The sequence below is a fragment of the Sus scrofa genome, chromosome 2 (genome assembly GCF_000003025.6).
Source record: "Sus scrofa isolate TJ Tabasco breed Duroc chromosome 2, Sscrofa11.1, whole genome shotgun sequence".
NCBI classification, from domain to species: domain Eukaryota; kingdom Metazoa; phylum Chordata; class Mammalia; order Artiodactyla; family Suidae; genus Sus; species Sus scrofa.
The window spans coordinates 85,556,762-85,575,946 of record NC_010444.4 but is presented as its reverse complement, the minus strand read 5'-3'; the positions used below and the strand labels follow the sequence as shown (position 1 = coordinate 85,575,946).

The 19,185-nt window shown below is 43.1% G+C and overlaps 1 protein-coding gene across 1 annotated transcript in view; it reads right to left on the bottom strand.

Moving 5' to 3' along the window:
- IQGAP2 (IQ motif containing GTPase activating protein 2) overlaps nt 1-19,185 on the bottom strand; it is a 339,223-nt gene that overhangs the window by 57,699 nt on the left and 262,339 nt on the right. The window contains 5 exon segments of the mRNA XM_021084462.1: nt 1,835-2,043; nt 7,835-7,904; nt 8,578-8,649; nt 10,483-10,566; nt 17,239-17,409. Coding sequence (XP_020940121.1) covers nt 1,835-2,043; nt 7,835-7,904; nt 8,578-8,649; nt 10,483-10,566; nt 17,239-17,409 — 606 coding nt within the window.

Genomic DNA, 19,185 nt, shown 5'->3' with positions numbered 1-19,185 from the left:
AGAAGCGGCCCTAGAAAAGGCAAAAAGACCAAAAAAAAAAAAAAAAAAAAGGAACTTTTCACATGGGTTTAGGGTGCTCTGACTTTGGCAGGTTTCTCAGACATAAAACCACAGCACTATTTAGCTAGAGGCTATTTTTAGGGAAATGCCTCTTGTAGGGGTCATGTTGGAAATAGGTGTTGGGGGGGTTAACATCCACTGGAGGGCACCACTAGCTCCCAGGGGGTGGGGGCTGGGGAAGGCACATGCCCTCCTGTCCTAGAGTGTGTAGGGTGGTGCTGTGTGAATGACTGCCCACATCTCACGGGCCTGGATTTTTTAATGTCTCACTGGTCAGTCATGCAGGTCACAATTCAGTGTGTAATTGCCTGAGCCTCAAATCTAATTGTTTTATATATATGCACAATATATATCCCCATAATTTGAGAATAAATTTCATTTTCTAAGACTGCAATTGTGGGTCAACTGGGGTTGGGGGAAGACTACATTTTGTATCTTCTAAACTCTCCCAAGAGTTGTTCTCCCTTTTGGAAAACAAACTCATAGACAGAGTCCTTAGCTGACCTGACCAGGCTCATCTGGAGCTCTCAGAATCTGTGGCTATTCTGTGAAAAGGCCCAAGTCTGGAAAGTTTTATCAGATCTCTAATGACATCAGGCTCATGTATTTTCACAGTGAAATACATGCTTTTTAAGAATAAATCCATTTCTTTATTTCTTTTTCTTTTTCTTTTTAGGGCTGTACCTGCAACACATGGAAATTCCCAGGCCAGGAGTTTAATTGAAGCTGCAGCCTATGTCACAGCCATGGCAACACCAAATCTGGGCCTCATCTATGACCTAAGCCACAGCCTGCAGCAAGGTGGGATCCTGAACCCACTGAGCGAGGCCAGAGATCAAACCCGAATCCTCACAGAGACTGTGTGAAGCCCTTAACCCGCTGAGCCACAGTGGGAACTCCAAATCCGTTTCTTTCTATTTTTCTTTTATAGTCATAGAAAGGCCTGGAGTTCCTGTTGTGGCTTAGTAGATTAAAAACCCAACTAGCATCCATGAGGGTGTGGGTTCGATCCCTGGCCTCGCTCAGTGAGTTACGGATCTGGCATTTCCACCAGCTGCAGTGTAGGTGGAAGATGCAGCTTGGATCTGGCATTGCTGTGGCTGTGGCAGTTCAGATTTGACCCCTAGTCTGGGAACTTTCGTATGCTGCAAGTGTGGCCCTGAAAAGATGATAAATAAATAATTAAGTAAATAAACAAATTAAATTAAATTAAATTAAATTAAAAATTCATAGAAAGGCCCTAGTCTTGTTATGAAGGTATATCTACAAGTAGGTTTATTTCCCATCAACTTCCTTTCAGAATGGTAAAGAAGGAGTTCCCGGCATGGCACAGTGGAAACGAATCTGACTAGGAATCATGAGGTTGTGGGTTCGATCCCTGGCCTCACTCAGTGGGTTAAGGATCTGGTGTTGCCGTGAGCTGTGGTGTAGGTCACAGACGTGGCTTGGATCTGGCTGTGGTGTAGGCTGGCAGCTGTAGCTCTGATTCAGTCCCTAGCCTGGGAACCTCCATATGCCATGGGTGCAGCCCTAAAAAGACAAAAGACCAAAAAAAAGAAAGAAGAATGGTAAAGAAGCCTTAGCAAATGTTACCAAAGGGAGGCACAGAATTTGGCAGGACTGAGCACCATGAAGTGGTCATAAAAATGGTAAATAAACTTTGGACCACTCCTTCTGGACTCTGAAGGAGCTTCGCTGGATCAAAGGTGTTGTGGGCAAAAACACCAGCACCTTCTCTCCTCAGGGAGGCAACAGTCCCACAGGCCCCACTGACCTCCAGCGTGATCCTGTTCTTCACCAGGAGCCCAATCTTAATGTCCATCAGGTTCAGGTCTTTCTCGAGCTGTTGATTGCCCCGGATCTTGGTCACCACTTCTTCCCTTAATCGCGCCACCTCCAGCTCCTCCTGGAAATCCAAGTCGCTTTGATCCAACAGGTGTACGAACTTGCGGATGACGGTTAAGGGTGGGTTTTCGGAGCCAACTGCAAGGAAAGGGAAGGCGTGCTTTACCTGGGCATGCTTGATGGGCTCATCAGGAGGAAAGACATCAGGTCGTTTCATAAAGAACTCCCAGAAACAATGGAGCAATGGACGTGCTTGGTCTCTGGGGTCCATTGCTCTGCTTCATGTAACATCTGGACAAGGCAACTGATCAAATAAAGAAACACACACCACTGACAGTGTCTGGCCTCACTCTTTCCTTGTTATCTGTACTCATTTATCAGCGCTCTCTCAGGCTGCTTCCAGGACTCACACACTGAGGAGATAGCTCTATCTCTGTGTCTTATTGATGGAGAATCAGGGAAAGAATGCCCATGAGAGCTTGGCTCTGAGAACCTGTGGCTGAGCCAGATAAGAGACTTCTGTTTTTGCTGCAGGAAGCAGAAAGCATTCTTTCTCCATCCGAAAGCGCTGGGGGACGGAGCAGGAACTAGGTGAAAGGGGCATCAGGAAAGGTCAGTGAGGGGAGAGCTGGAAGGCCCCCTAGAAGCCAAAAGAATGAAAATGGAAACCCGTGCACTATGTGGCAGAAATGAAAACAATATTAGAAAGTGAAATTGGGGGAGTTCCCACTGTGGTGCAGTGGGTTAAGGATCCGTCATTGTCTCTATAGCAGCTCAGGTTGCTGCTGAGGTTCAGGTCTGATCCCTGGCCTGGGAACTTTACACACACACATGCTGTGGATATGGCCAAAAAAAAAAAAAAAAGATAGAAAAGAAAAGAAATTGAAATTGGGTCTTTATCCTTTAAGCATGGATCAGGGCGGGCCCTTAGCACCTAGGACACCAGGCTCAGCCGTTGAGAGGGGAATCTGTATAAATTCTACAAAGGCTTTTCTTTGGTGCCTTGACCTTTAATTATGCTTTAATTCCCTGGCAATCTGACTTTTGGGGAAAAAAATACTTTTTTAAGGTGTTTAGTGAGATCTACTCAGGGTAAACTGTAAGAATACACTACTTGGACCTTCAGTGATGAATGGTTAGACACAGCAAAACAATGACAGCTTGAGAGAACCTAGACCAGTAGGCAGCCTCAATACCCATCCTCTTGGAGTTCCCATCGTGGCTCAGTGGTTAACGAATCCGACTAGGAACCATGAGGTTGCGGGTTCGATCCCTGGGTTAAGGATCCGGCGTTGCTGTGACCTGTGGTGTAGGTCGCAGACGTGGCTCGGATCCAGCGTTGCTGTGGCTGTGGTGTAGGCCGGTGGCTATGGCTCCAATTTGACCCCTAGCCTGGAAACCTCCATATGCCGAGGGAGCGGCCCTAGAAATGGCAAAAAGACCAAAACAAAAAACAAAAAACAAACAAAAAAAAACCCCACCCTCTCTCCTTCTCATCCAAGGCCCTGCTTGAGTGTCCTTATACTTCCAGCTTGGTTCTGTGGTGCTCTGATACTCAAGGAATAAAGAATGCAACCAACCACGCAAACAATTAACATGAACCCAGCATGAAAAGCCTAAGCTAGAGCCACCTGCATTGTTACTGTACCCCTTCTGGGGGTCTCTATTGGTATTTGTCAAGGAAAAGCCTTAGGAAGCTTGAGGGGTCTGGTTCTGCTTCCAGGCTCAGAATCTACTGGAAAAAAAAAAACAAACAACAACAGCTTATATTCCATTGGATTCCAAGTTGCCTGGGATCATGGACCAGCCACTTCCTGATCATTGAAGCAGATGTGAATTTATTTTCCTTGTATTTCAACAAAGATATTGTTGGTGTCATGGCCATTTCAGAGACAGCCTGAGCCGTGCCCCAGAGCTCACTCATGTAGCTGAGTTGAGAGGACATAAGCCATCTCACTCCCCCTGCTCCTAAGGATTGTATGTCTTTTTAGGTGCTCATAGTCCCGAAAGAAACAAATCAATATTTTGGCTTTACTAACTATTATGGCTCAAAATTAATAGCTCTTCTATCAGTAGTTGGCTTTTTGGCATCTTCACACCATTTTGTGGGCTTTTCATTTCAGGAAATCACACAACTATACAGTCAGCACTTAAAAGTGGCCACTTGAGGAGTTCCAGTTATGGCTAGCGGAAATGAAGCCGACTAGCATCCATGAGGACACAAGCTGGATCCATCCCTGGCTTCACTCAGTGGGCTGGGGATCCAGCATTGCTGTGAGCTGAGGTATAGGTCATAGATACAGCTGGGATCTGGCATTGCTGTGACTCTGGCATAGGCCAGCAGCTACAGCTCCAATTGGGCCCCTAGCCTGAGAACCTCCATATGCCGTGGGTGTGGCTCTTAAAAAGATTAAAAAAAAAAAAAAAAAAAAAAAAAAGAAAGTGGTCACTTTACAATTTCAGTAACTTCCAAACTTGAGTGCATTCAATGCCCTTCTAGTGGGAATGGGTAAAAAAATGTTGATGACAGACTAAGAAAAGTGATCCAGTTCTCAGCTTAGAAAAACAATGCCTTCATTTTATGAAGATGCTGAATAGAGGAAGGAATGAAAATTTGTAGTTCAGTTATCATAAAGCCATGCTATCTGCCAAAGCCCAGAGCAGCTTTGATTGAACTTATTCACCGACATAGTTTCTATCTGCCTTCTATGCTTTTAACAGGAAATTACCTAGATGTTTTAACTGGAATTTCTTTTATCTTTGTATCCAAAAAAAAAAAAAAAAGAAAGAAAAAAAAAGAAAGAAAAAAAGAAAAAAAAGTAAGCAAGTGACAGGCATCACCTTAGCCACCCAAAAAACATGTTCCTTCAAAGGAAATGAAAAGCAACCTGTGTCCATTTGGAAAATTCATCCTTAAATTACCTATTTTAATGTGCTAGAACTCAGGAAAAAAACTCCCTATGCAGTCTTCTTATAAAAATTAAAGATATCTAGAAACAAGGATATACATCTCTTCAATTCCAAAGTGGAAGAATGTGGCCTTGAAAAGACTGGGGATCTTTTCTCATCCAGGTTGCACATTGGATGCTGGAATCTAGTGGGATGAGGGACTATCCAGAAGATTCCACAGGCTTGAGGCAGAACCTGGCTTCTGAGGCTTCCTGAGACTCTTTCCCTTAGCAAGTACCAGGAAAGATCTTTCTTAGGCCACTTTACCCGGTAATTCAGACAGGCTTTTGATAACAAAGGGTATTGGCAACACTTGGCCCCCTCTTGCACTAGGGACATTATGGAAGAATTTTTTTTATTTCTTCCAAAAAATAAAATAAAATAAAAATAAGAAACAAGGCAACAACAACAACAACAACAAAAAAAGACAAAAGACAAAAAAAAAAAAAAAAAAAAAAAAAAAAAAAAAAAAAAAAGGAGTTCCCGTCGTGGCGCAGTGGTTAACGAATCCGACTAGGAACCATGAGGTTGCGGGTTCGGTCCCTGCCCTTGCTCAGTGGGTTAACAATCCGGCGTTGCCGTGAGCTGTGATGTAGGTTGCAGACGCGGCTCGGATCCCGCGTTGCTGTGGCTCTGGCGTAGGCTGGCAGCTACAGCTCCGATTGGACCCCTAGCCTGGGAACCTCCATATGCCGCGGGAGCGGCCCAAGAAATAGCAACAACAACAACAACAACAAAAAAAGACAAAAGACAAAAAAAAAAAAAAAAAAAAAAAAGAAACAAGGCAGTTAGGGAGAATATAACGGCCATTTGCATGCCTAAAATACACAAAGATTTTTTTTCCCCCTCTCAAAACTAAACTTGAATGATCTAAATAGTTGAAGAATTTGGACAGTACAAAGAAACTTATCGCAAGCTCTTCTAGACTTAGTCTAGGATATGCTCTCGGTCTTATGATAATTAGAATGTTGAAAGTTCAACATGTAGAGAATGAGCTTCACTATGAAAAAATAGAATAATAAACATTTTGCAGAGCTGGGACTGAAAAAGAGCATGAAATGTGGATGAGATTTCTAGGTGATGCTTATTTTATTTTGCTGTTTTCAAACATTCCATAAATGGCATACACTAGTATTATACAAAAGACAATATAAAAAACCATAGGTACTGGAATTCCCGTCGTGGCGCAGTGGTTAACGAATCCGACTAGGAACCATGAGGTTGCGGGTTCGGTCCCTGCCCTTGCTCAGTGGGTTAACGATCCGGCGTTGCCGTGAGCTGTGGTGTAGGTTGCAGACGCGGCTCGGATCCCGAGTTGCTGTGGCTCTGGCGTAGGCCGGTGGCTACAGCTCCGATTCGACCCCTAGCCTGGGAACCTCCATATGCCGCGGGTGCGGCCCAAGAAATAGGAACAACAACAACAACAACAAAAAGACAAAAAGACAAAAAAAAAAAAACAAAAAAAAAAAAACATAGGTACTGCGAGAAGTCTAGAATAAAATTATAGGAAGATGTTTGTAGTTATCTTTGGAAGATGAAACTACGCACTTTCCCCTTCTTATTCATATATCCAAATTTCTTATGTGACTATGTTTTATTCTTTTTGTTTGTTTTTTAGGGCCACACCTGCAATATATGGAGGTTCCCAGGCTAAGGGTCGAATCCGAGCTACAGCTGCAGGCCTACACAACAACGCAGGATCTGGGCCGTGTCTGCAACCTACACCACGGCTCAGGGCAACGTTAGGTCCTTAACCCACTGAATAAGCCAGGGATCGAACCCAAAACCTCACAGGTTACTAGTCAGATTCTTTCCTCTGCGCCACAATGGGAACTCCTGTGTTTTATTCTTAAAATGAGAGAAAAAAAAAATCATAGGCCAGCTAATAAAAGTATTCAAATGTAAGTTAATCTTCTGGCTCTTCTGCATTCCTGCCTCTTGCTCAAATATAAAAGCATTAGCATTTATACTAACTCCATTTTTATTGATTTTTCTTTTTATGGCCACATCTGTGGTATGTGGAAGTTCCTGGGCTAGGGGTCAAATTGGAGCTGCAGCTTCGGCCTACACCACAGCCATGGCAACACCAGATGCAAGCTGAATGTGTGTGCAACCTATGCTGCAGCTTGTGGCAACATTAGATCCTTAAGCCCCTGAACAAGGCCAGGGATGGAACCCGAATCCTTGCAGACAACTACTGAGTCCTTAACCTGCTGAACTACAATGGAAACTCCTCCTTTAATTTTTTAATTTAATTTAATTTTTTGTCTTTTTGCCTTTTCTAGGGCTGCACCCGTGGCATATGGAGGTTCCCAGGCTAGGGGTCTAATCGGAGCTGTTGCGGCCTACGCCAGAGCCACAGCAATGTGGGATACGAGCCGCGCCTGTGACCTACACCACAGCTGACAGCAACACTGGATTCTTAATCCACTGAGGGGGCCAGGGATCGAACCCACAACCTCATGGTTCCTCATCAGGTTCATTAACCACTGAGCCACGACGGGAACTCCAGAAATTCCTCCTTTAAAAATACATTTTTAAGTTTCGTTGATTTACAATGTTGAGTTAGTTTCAGGTGTACATCAAAGAGATTCAGAGCCTTTCCCATTATAGGTTGTTTACAAGATACTGAGTAGTTTCCTGTGCTATATGTTGTTTATCTACGAATATATAGTAAGTGTGTATCTGTTAATCCCAAACTCCTGATTTATCCCTTCCCCCGCCCAAGCCCATTCTTTCTGAAGAAGAAATCATACCTACTGCACTCACCCCACTCCACTTAGATAGAAAGGCTCTTCTCTTGTCATCACATGTCCCTCTGTGCCCTGGTGCAGAACCTGGGGTTTTGAGATGGGCAAAATCTACTCGAAAATATGGGCATTCTCTATGCCTGGAGAAACCACTGCAGTGACTCAGATGGAAATACCTTGTCCGTGTCTGGTTTATAAGGGATGCTTTGTTTCAGAGAGCTCCCACTTACCCAGGGTTTTGTAGTCATCTCTGGCTTTGTTTGCTCTCAAGAGAGACTGTATTTTCACAATTTCATTGTTCTGCAAAAGAATAAGACCAGTCACGACCTTCCAGAATCCCACCGACTCTACTCTTTTAGAATTTAGAATGATTTAAGAACTAAGAGTATTTTCAAAATGGACACTGCTTAGAACTGAGAGTACCCAGATGTGGCATATCCGACGTTTATTTTTGCATTCTCTTTGAAGGAAGGGTCAGATAACTTAGCTGAAAGTATAAACAAGATTGCAAAGGGACTGTGTAAATAAAGAGATCTAAAAAGGGAAAAGAATTTTACCACCAAACTTAGATGGTCCAATCTACGTTCACATGTCTGTTCTTCAAAGATGCTGAAAAAAATTCTTCCTGTGGGCTTCTATTTTAATGAAGCCATCAGCGGTAAAATTTTTACATGCAGTGTTGGAAAAGCCTTCATTACAAGCTTTTCTCTTTGGCGTTACGAGCCCCGTATCAGTTTTCCCCTCATCCATTTTCTATCCAGTTCTGAATGGTAAAATCTCTCTCTGAATGGGAGTTCTGAATAAAAAGAAACAGAAGAAGCCTCCAAATAGGACCACAGTGAGTTCTAAAATCTGTTTTTTCCTCCTAGTGTTCATTTCCAGCATTTAATAAAAATCATTTGATGCTAACATTCAACCAAGTATTTGTTTTGTTCATTTTCAGCCAGGATAAAAACCCACACACGTCTCTTACATGGTCTTTGAAATACTGCAGTCGTGAAAGGTAATTCTTTCGTGCTCTTCTCATCCGGAACCAGGACTGAATCTAAACACAAGTTACATAAAGAAATCCAGGCAATTACTACACAACCTTTTATATCTTTTTATGCAGTCTTTCAAAAAAGAAATTGAAATTTCATTTGATAAATAAAAAGTAGCAGCCCACCAAATAATAAATATTTCAGGCCTCATCTTCATCTCCTACTCCTTTCATTGCATTTTCTCCTAGGGATTCAGAACATTTTACGCATTTTGCACATTCTACAAGATGGAGCTTTCTGTATTCTTTTGCTTTCTCAATAGACAAAAGCCAAGAGGGCAAGCGATTTTGCTGAGTGTTGCACTGAGCCAGGGGATCCAACTAAACTAGGTTCAGGGTTTCTTCCAAGATCCCTTGAATGCAGCCAATATTCTTTGTCTTTACAGGAAAACATTTCAAGAGGTCTCATGAGGGACCAACTATGACGGTTTTTGCAGCAAATAGCCTTGTGTTTCATGGTGAGCACAGGCCAGTATTTCATTTAAGAGCTAATTATGCACAAGGAGTCGAGAACATACCATTCTCTATCCTCACAGTTTAAAAAGTCTTTTTTAATTTATTTTTTATTGTTATTTCTCCTAACACTTTTTTTTTCCTCCACTGTACAGCATGGGGACCCAGTTACACATACAGGTATACATAATTTTTTCTCCCATTGTCATGCTCTGTTGTAAGTATCTAGACATAGTTCTTAATGTTACAGGATCTCATGACAGCAGGATCTCATTGTTAATCCATTCCAAGAGCAATAGTTTGCATCCGTTAACCCCAAGCTCCCAATCCCTCCTACTCCCTCCCCACTAATCATTTAAAATAGAAGGGGAAATAAAAAATTTCTCCAACAAACAAAAGCCAACGGAGTACAGCAATACAAAACCCATTCTAAAAGAAATACTGAAAGGGCTTCTTTAAATTGAAAAAAAAAAAAAAAAAAGAGTAAAAACTAGGATGGAGGAAACACAATCAGAGAGCAGTCACTGAAATAAGCCAGCATACAGATTTAATCATGAAGATGTTTAAAAAAAAAAAAAAAAAAGACATCTTTTTTCTTTTAGGGCCATACCTGCTGCATATGGAAGTTTCCAGGCTAGGGGTCAAATCCTATGGCACAGCAATGCCAGGTCCAAGCCACATCCGCGACCTACACCACAGCTTGTAGCAATAGCTGGGTCTTTAACCCACTGAGGGAGGCCAGGGATTGAACCTGCATCCTCATGGATACTAGTTGGATACAAAGGGAATTCCTAAAATGTCTTAACTTATTTCCCATCACTCCAGTTCCACTCTTTTGGCTCTTATCTGGATTTATAAGTTCCTACAAGCTCAGGGCCATACATCCCTTTGGTTTTCAGCTCCAGGAGAGTGGGCATCCCACAGCCCTCCGAGCAACCAGCCTTGGTGGGAAGCTGGGTTAGACAGGCTCACTACCCAAAGACAGGTCCTAACTTAGCTCTTTCTCCTCTCATCGCTGGTTTTGCATTTGTCTTACAACTAAGGTTCGTACTGCTACCTTTGAGCATTCTAAATACCACTGGCGAAGACAAGAATAAGAACATAAAATAAAGCTGGGTTTCCTCTAGACTTTGAGGATTTGGAACTCAAAGTAACTGATTTGGACTTTTGAGAGGAATAGCGTTTTTTAGAAAGGACCAGAGAGAATATAGCGCTTTGAAGGACCTGCTTGAAGATGATGAGCTACGTGAGTAGCAGAGGTTGGACTCAAACCCACTCCTTGGTTCTGTCATCAAGGCTCATACACAGCCTGTCTTGCAGAAGCAAAACATAAATTAAGGGGAAAGTTTGAGTCCAGCACTACCTAAGGTAGGAAAGGGCGTTTACCTTCACAATTGCTGAAATATTATCAATGAACATTTGTCGCCGCTTCATATATGATGCCCGTTGCTGATGTCCCTTCCAAAAAGCCTGTGGAAAATAATGAGTTACAGAATTACATACATGCAGCAGTTTATTTGAGAAAGTGCAAGGACGGAGTGCATCTGAGCAGACACGGGTTTGGCACAATGTCAAGGACCCTTCCTTCCACATCTCATCTGGACACCCTCTCTGGGGGTGGACATTAATTAAACTGGGCACGAGGTCACAGCTGAAGCTTGTCCCAAGTTCGGGAAAGGAATGATCACGTGAGGACCTACTTTTACCAAGGCCCTGAGGGATAGGAAGTAGTAATGAAATGGAATTGCTCTGAAACACACAAACGGACCAAGTGGGGGCAGGTATTATTTTGTAACCATATGAGATGCTACAAAATAACAACGTGTAAGTATCTTTTCTCCAACACCTTGGACCACCATGATACAGACTGAAAATGAAGATGTCCACCAACTAGGGACACTGGGTCCCTGAGAAGAGAGTGCTCCAGTTGATCTTTTATTTCACTCTTTTTTTTTTTTTTTTTCTTTTTAGGGCCACACCCACGGAATATGGAAGTTCTGCTCCTCCACCACCACCACAGCAACATGGGATCCAAGCCGCACCTGCAACCTACACTGCAGCTCATGGCAACACTGGATCGTTGAACCCACTGAGCAAGGTCAGGGATTGAACCCACATCCTCATGGATCCTAGTCCGGTTTGTTAACCGCTGAGCCACGAAGGGAACTCCAATTTCATCTAATTTTACATAAAGTTTAGTGAGTTTTTACTTAGTTATCACTGATAAAGAGAACTTTTATAGGAAACACTGGCAAAAAGTGGACACAAACTGCTATCTTTAGAATGGTCAAATTCATAGACATTATAAGTTGATTCCAATTCATTTTTGAGAATCTTTTTATTGAAACATACCAATGAATCTCTAATGCTCTGGTTTTGTTTTTCTCATTAGAAATGAAATGCAAGTTCTGGGTTTTTAAAAAGACAAAAAAAAATCAAGTTATTTCTAAAAATTTCTTTTCACATCTGCCTATATCAATCCACCTCATCCCTTCTTTTTTTTTTTTTTTTGCTATTTCTTTGGGGCCGCTCCCACGGCATATGGAGGTTCCCAGGCTAGGGGTCTAATCGGAGCTGTAGCCACCGGCCTACGCCAGAGCCACAGCAACTCGGGATCCGAGCCGCGTCTGCAACCTACACCACAGTTCACAGCAATGCCGGATTGTTAACCCACTGAGCAAGGGCAGGGATCGAACCCGCAAGTTCATGGTTCCTAGTCGGATTCGTTAACCACTGCGCCACAACGGGAACTCCCATCCCTTCTTTTTAAAAAGGCATATGAGGAGTTCCCGTCATGGCACAATGTGGCATATGGAGGTTCCCTGGCTAGGGGTCTAATCGGAGCTGTAGCCGATGGCCTACGCCAGAACCACAGCAACAGGGGATCTAAACAGTGTCTGCAACCTATACCACAGCTCACGGCAATGCCGGATCGTTAACCCACTGAGCAAGGCCAGGGATTGAACCCGCAACCTCATGGTTCTTAGTTGGATTTGTTAACCACTGAGCCATGATGGGAACTCCGTGGTAACACTGTTTTAAAGTACAGACGTGCAAATCCTATTATACATTCCATTCCTTGGCTCAAACCTAAAGGCAAGCAAGCTATTGGGATTAGCTCAAGTTCTTATCCTGCTTTTTTTGAATTATCTAAACTCCAGAAACATTATCATTATTATTTTGTCTTTTTAGGTCCACACCAAGAGCATATAGAGATTCCCACGGTAGGGGTCAAATCAGAGCTGTAGCTGCCAGCCTACATCACAACCACAGCCACGCCAGATCTGAGCCACATCTGTGACCTCTACCACAGTTCATGGCAATGCCAGATCCCCAAGCCACTGAGCGAGGCCAGGGATTGAACCTGAGTCCTCATGGATACTAGCGGGTTCGTTAACCACTGAGCCATGATGGGAACTCCTCCAGAAACATTATTAATCTCTATTAGTTCAAATCCACAAAGATTCTAAAAAAGTAATCTAGTGTGGGAACAGAGGTTTAACACTGAAGCATTTCTGCACTGGTTGAATGCAACTATCAGTCCATTTTGTGCTGTTTTTAATGTCCTAAGGTTTCCGTCTTCACCAACAGTACTCTTCTGAAGATTTCATTTTATATTTCATCTCTTTTATCAATTACGTAGATGTTCTGGAATCTGCATTTTAATTTTATTGTTACCTTTCCAAACCAAGGTAACTTGGCTAGGCTTAGAGTTTTTAATCTACAGAAGGAGAATACTATATGCTTCCTATTTTATTTGTCAAAACATAATGTTCTTTTTATAGTTTCACCTCCAGCAGGAATGGCTTTTCTTATTCTGTGCTAACAGCGGAACTCCTGTGCAAGGCCCAGAGATAACAGGTGCTTCCAACTAGAGGCTCTTTATTAAAAGTAATTATAGGTATAAAGTTAGAAGAAGTTGTTGGTAAAAATGCAAAGGGAAACAAAAATTCTAAAAAAAAAAAAAAAAGCCACTCAGAAACAGCTTTTTAGAGACAATTACAGACAGAAGGCATTTATAAAAATATCAGTCTCTCTTAACTGGTATGAGAACTTGTGGGAAAATTTACAATAGCCATCTTTTTGTTTTTATTTTTGTTACCATAAATATACTTTCTAGAGTTCCCACTGCGGCTCAGGGGATGAAGAACCTGACATAGTATCCATGAGGATGTGGGTTTGATCCCTGGCCTTGCTCAGTGGGTTAAGATACAGCATTGCCATAAGTTGAGGCATAGATCGCGGATGTGGCTCGGATCTGGCATTGCTGTGGCTATGGTGTAGGCTGGCAGCTTGCAGCTCAGATTTGACCCTGGTCCAGGAACTTCCATTTGCTGCAATGCAGCCGTAAAAAGAAAAAAAAAATATATATATATATATATATATATATATATATTTTTTTTTTTCTGTGTAATGTAGCTGTAACAAAGGATCTTTCAAGCTCCCTAGACCTCAACTAGGGTGTGGCTGCCCTCAGCTAGGGACCTTCTCTCTGAACTTGTTAAGACTACTGTGTCTGGGGCCAATGCAGTTTGAACTGTTCCACGGAGGGAAATCTTCAGATTTCGCATCATTCCCTTAATTCAGAGTGAATCAGCCACTTTGGCAAAAAAACGAGATCAGCATGACTCCCTTTAGTTTGTGGTCTTTTGTTTTATAGCTTCTGACTGTCCACCTCTAGACGATCTGGCTGGCTAAACTGGTTGCCTTGCTTGATAACTGGGCACCCAGGACAGTAGTAGTTAAATTACCAACTTTTTTTTTTCCCCGCACCCATGGCATGTGGAAGTTCCCCAGCTATGGATCAAACTTGCGGCACAGCAGCGATTCAAGCCACAGCAATGACAATGCAGGATCCGTAACCGGATAGTTCCTCAAATTACCAACTTTGGAAGCACACATTCTCCTGTGCTCTGTGAGCCAAGAAAACCTTAAACGTTTATCTTTTTCTCTTTCTGCTAAAAGACACAATCCTACAAGAGCAGTCAGGACATTTAAACAATGGGATGAAGGCCTGTCCCATCAGGTCACCCCCTTCCTCTGGGCCCCAGACTCCACGCAGATCGTGGCAACCTGCACTGGTATCAAAGAAGCTTATTTTTTCCCCTTTGCCCAGGTATCCTGGCCTAAAGGTCAGTAATGCAGTAACTCCCAGGGCTAAGTTTTGGTGTTTATTATACTATATATTTTTCCCAAGTGGCATTTCAGTTTTCTTCAGTTTAAGAAAAAAAAAATATATATATATAGTAGCTAACACTTTTTTCCTGAAATATTTCTGATTTCTTTGCCACACCTACTGCCTCAATGTTGGCTCCCTACTACCTGTCCTCTGTCACTATCTCTGTCACCTGAGCATTTCAAACACTTTGTTTTTGTAGGGCCGCTCCTGCAGCATGTGGAGGTTCCCAGGCTAGGGGTCGAATCGGAACCGTAGTCACTGGCCTACACCACAGCCACAGCCATGCAGGATCCAAGCCTGTCTGTGACCTACACCACAGCTCACGGCAATGCTGGCCCCTTAACCCACTGAGTGAGGCCAGGGATCAAATCTGCATCCTCGTGAATACTAGTCAGATTTGTTCCTGCCATGACGGGAACTCCATTGTTTTTTTTTTTTTTTTTTTTTAATTTCAAACACTTGTTGAGCACTTTATAGGCACACACCAGGCAAAGTCTCTTCTGTGAATTATCCCATTAAGTCCCCACAGCCCTGCATTAAAATAGGTATTATCATTTTCAAATGAGAAAGTGTATTTTATTTATTTTTTTGGGGGGGCTGCAACCAAGGCACATGTAGGTTCCCAGGCTAGGATTGAATCCGAGCTGCAGCTGCAATCTATGCTGCAGTAACGCCGGATCCTTAACTCACTGAGGCCAGGGAAGGAACTGGCACCTCCACAGTGACCAGCTGGATCATTAACCAACTGTACCACAGTGGGAACTCCCATATGACAAAATGTATTTTATTTATTTATTTTTATTTTATTTTTTGTCTTTTCTAGGGCTGCACCCATGGCATATGGAGGTTCCCAGGCTAGGGGTCTAATTGGAGCTACAGCTGCTAGCCTACACCACAGCCACAGCAATGCAGGATCCGAGCCGTACTGAGAGAGGCCAGGGATTGAACCCGCAACCTCATAATTACTAGTCAGATTTGTTAACCACTGAGCCATGATGGGAACTCCGACAAAATGTATTTTAAATCATCTATTCTTTCCCTAAGCTGTTTTTTGTTTTTGTTTTTGTTTTTTAATCTTTTTAGGGCCACACCCACAGCACATGGAGGTGCCCAGGCTCCTGGTCCACGAAGGGAAATCTTCAGATTTCACATCATTCCCCTACTTCAGAGTGAATGAGCCACTTTGGCAAAAAAGTGAGATTAGCCTGATTCCCTTCGGTTCATGGTCTTCTGTTTTCTGGGTCAGCTCATAGTCATCTCCAGGCTCTAGCCTGCCTGTGCACCTCATGCCTTCCTTATTAGAAAACTATCAGCAGAGGCAGAAAAAAATCATCATGGGGTGACTTCATAGTGTGATGGCTTCTTCAATCCTGCTGCCCCCACTTAAGGAGTCGGGGGGAGGGCTCCAGGTGGCTGTCCTTCCCCCAGCTCTCTCATGACCTTGGCCCCGAGTCCTAATATCAGACGGATTTTATACAGGTGAGCTCTTCAGAATGGCTTCCAACTGCAACACTGCTCCGGGCACACGGGAGAGCCTGAAGCTGGTCCAAGCTGTGTCACAATGGCTGACACTTTTGGGATTTCATGCCAAAGCAGAGCCATAGCATTGTTAGATGATTCTATTTTTAGGACTGTCTTTACTTCCTGGGTGTTCCTCCTGCCATTTGTTTCAAGAAAGAATACACTAGAAAACTTACTGGTTCACCTAAAAAATCCTTTGAATATCAGGTCTGTGGAAGAAATTTCCATTAAAAAATTAACCACTCCTGCCTCCTAATATCTTAAGCTCTGAGCAATTTCAGACGTTTGAGCACCTATCGTATGCAAGACACAGGAATACCAAAGCTTTATTTTATTTTATTTTATTTTGCTTTTTACAGCTGCACCTGAAGCATATGAGGTTCTCAGACTAGGGGTCTAATCAGAGCTGTGGCCACCAGCCTAGACCACAGCCGCAGCAACATCAGATCCAAGCCATGTCTTTGACCTACACCACAGCTCACGGCAATGCCAGATCCTTAACCCACTGAGTGAGGCCAGGGATTGAACCCCCAACCTCATGGTTCCTAGTCAGATTTGTTTCCGCTGCACTATGATGGGAACTCCCACGAATACAAAAGCTTTAAAGACGTATTTTCCACCCTGCACAATATCACAGTTATAGGTGGGGAAGCACGTAAGTACACCGATGAGCATAAAAGAGAGGCTCTTCAACTTAAAAACTTTCAATTTAAGACATTTTTAGAGTGACTGGCCAAAGCAAAACCCCACCAAACTCTGCCCATCAACAACAATATCACTTTGGACGCACAAAAAATGGGCACACGCAAGGCCTTTTGGAAACCAGCATGGTGGTTGGTAGAAGGTGTTGGGGAACACAGAGGACAAACAAGTTCCTCTCCTGCCAATCAGAACGTTCGGACAAGTCATGCAAGCTTAAGAACTGCTCACAGCCAAAAAGGCTGGGAATCAGGATGCCCCTTGCAGGCTGGAATGACGAATGAGAGGTCATGTAAGAGAGAAGACCCTCTCAGAGATGCTACATCTATTTCATTAGTTCTTCTGTTCTTTGCATTAGAAGAGCAAAGAAACTCAGATGCCACACAACATCCACGAACTACTAAATATCCAATTCTAAAGCACCCAAGATCAACAGTAGCTGACACAAGGATATCCATCTTTTTAGAGAAACAGGATTTCAACTCTGATCTCACGTATACCACTGACTCCAATGATTCACAGTACCGTGAATATTTTCCAAAAAGACCACAGGTATAAAGTCATTCAACATCCTTCTTATCGCAGAGTCTTTCATCAAAAAGACTCAGGTGCACTGGTTAAGGTCAAAATCCGCAGGCAGATTTGTTTATTCGAATGCTGGTTGCTGACGGTCCTATTATCAAACAAAACATTTCCAGGGAACATGACAGTTTTCTGTAACAAGTGGTAGGTGATTCACATACCTGTATTTTGACCACATGCTCTTCTTGATCGTACAAAAATGCTTTCCTAGCTTCAAACTCTTTCCTAAGACGGGGTCCTGAGCTTGTGGCTTGAAAGCGAAGAAGCATATCTTCAGGAGCAGACCACATCTTCTCACGGATGTAGTCTGCTGTGATTTCCTCAATAATGTCCTGGCAAGAGACATTTCTTATGGTTACACCTCACACATCAGGTGAAAGGAGCATACAGAACAGCTTCTGGAAATGGTATTTTTCAGAAAATGACCTGGAGAGCTCTGTCTGGCTTGGTGTGAAAAGAGATTTGACCAGAGCCAAGGGATGACCTGGCTTAGCTTCTTCCTTAGCGATTCCTGGTTTGGGCATCCTTTAAACTGTTTGTTGAGCTGGTATGAGAATGCAGTTGAAAGGTTTCAGGACGTGGAGGCGGAAATGTATGAATGATGCTGGCAGGGACCAGGTGTGAGGCCTGGGCTCCACGGAAGGCAAAGGGGACCAGGAAGATGACAGTAAGAAGATGCATCGCCTCCTCTGTCTCCTGAGGGAAAGACTGAAGTGCCCAGGTCAGAGGAGGCAGATCCCTGCAATGAGCAGGGGAGAACTCCTAATAACTTTGGTAGAAAATATAAGACTTGGAGCAGAAGAAAAGGGGGTGGGAGAGGGAAAACAAGCACTACTGTGTGCAGACGGAGAAGCTAAGATGGAAGAGAAAAAAAGAAGGGGGCCTGTGAGAAGTCTTCATGTGGGTGATGAACTGGGTTTACTTTGATCTTTAAGAGACATAAGCAAAGCATGGTATGGACTTACATCTATGAAGGATGCCTCTTATCCAGTTGGACTAGTCTCAATGGACTGTTAAATTTAAACAATTAAACGTGAAATCATATAAAAGATGCATAAATACCTTTAAGAGAAGACACGTATGCATTCTTTTTTTAAAAAATTAATTTATTTTGTTTGTTTTTTTGTCTTTTCTAGGGCCACACCCACGGCATATGGAGGTTCCCAGGCTAGGGGTCTAATCGGAGCTGTAGCCACCGGCCTACGGCAGAGGCACAGCAACACGGGATCCGAGCCGCATCTTTGACCTACACCACAGCTCACGGCAACGCCGGATCGTTAACCCACTGAGCAAGGCTAGGGATTGAACCGGCAACCTCATGGTTCCTAGTCGGATTCGTTAACCACTGAGCCATGACGGGAACTCCAGGTATGCATTCTTGAGTCAAATCAGTAATTTTAGATTATCCAGAATATAAATGTTTTTAAGAGCAGAGACCCTCCACTTTTTTATTAATCCTGACGCTCCATTTCACAAAGTGGTACCCAGGGCATCTTTGGTACCCGAGCAGTTTTTGGATTTTAATCCTTCAAATGCTGCTTCTTCACAGCTTGATACATCTTTTCGGTCACAGAGTTTGGTCTTTAAATACTGGCCGAGATATCATTTTTCAACAAAGTAGCACTACTAGTTCATGGCCACAATACCATTTTCCTGTAAAGTGTGGGATCTTTAAACACTGGAAGTGAGTTAATAAATAACACTATCTTCACTCTCTTCTTGTCATCCAGGATTTCTGTGGCATTGTCAGCCCCAAGCCCCCAGTTTTCTTCTCTGAGTTTTAGTGAATAATGCACTGGTGATTTTGTCCCCAATTTTTCTATACTGCACTATTTCTGATGCTGGTGACTTGCAACAGTTCTCTAAGATCTAGGTTTGTGGTTTTGTTTTTTATTTTGTCCCCAAACAGAACTCAATTAGTAGAAGTATTTTCTCTTTCAAAATACTCCTACGCCTGGCTCAAATAGCAACGTTCACATCCTCTGGGTCCAACGTTTGGTCTCAAGTCCAAAGCAATCCTGGTGAACATTCCTTCAAGAGTATTTCTCCCTGAGAAGCATTACTCACTTGTAGAGGATCTACTCATCTTTGCTGTAGGCTGAGGTAGG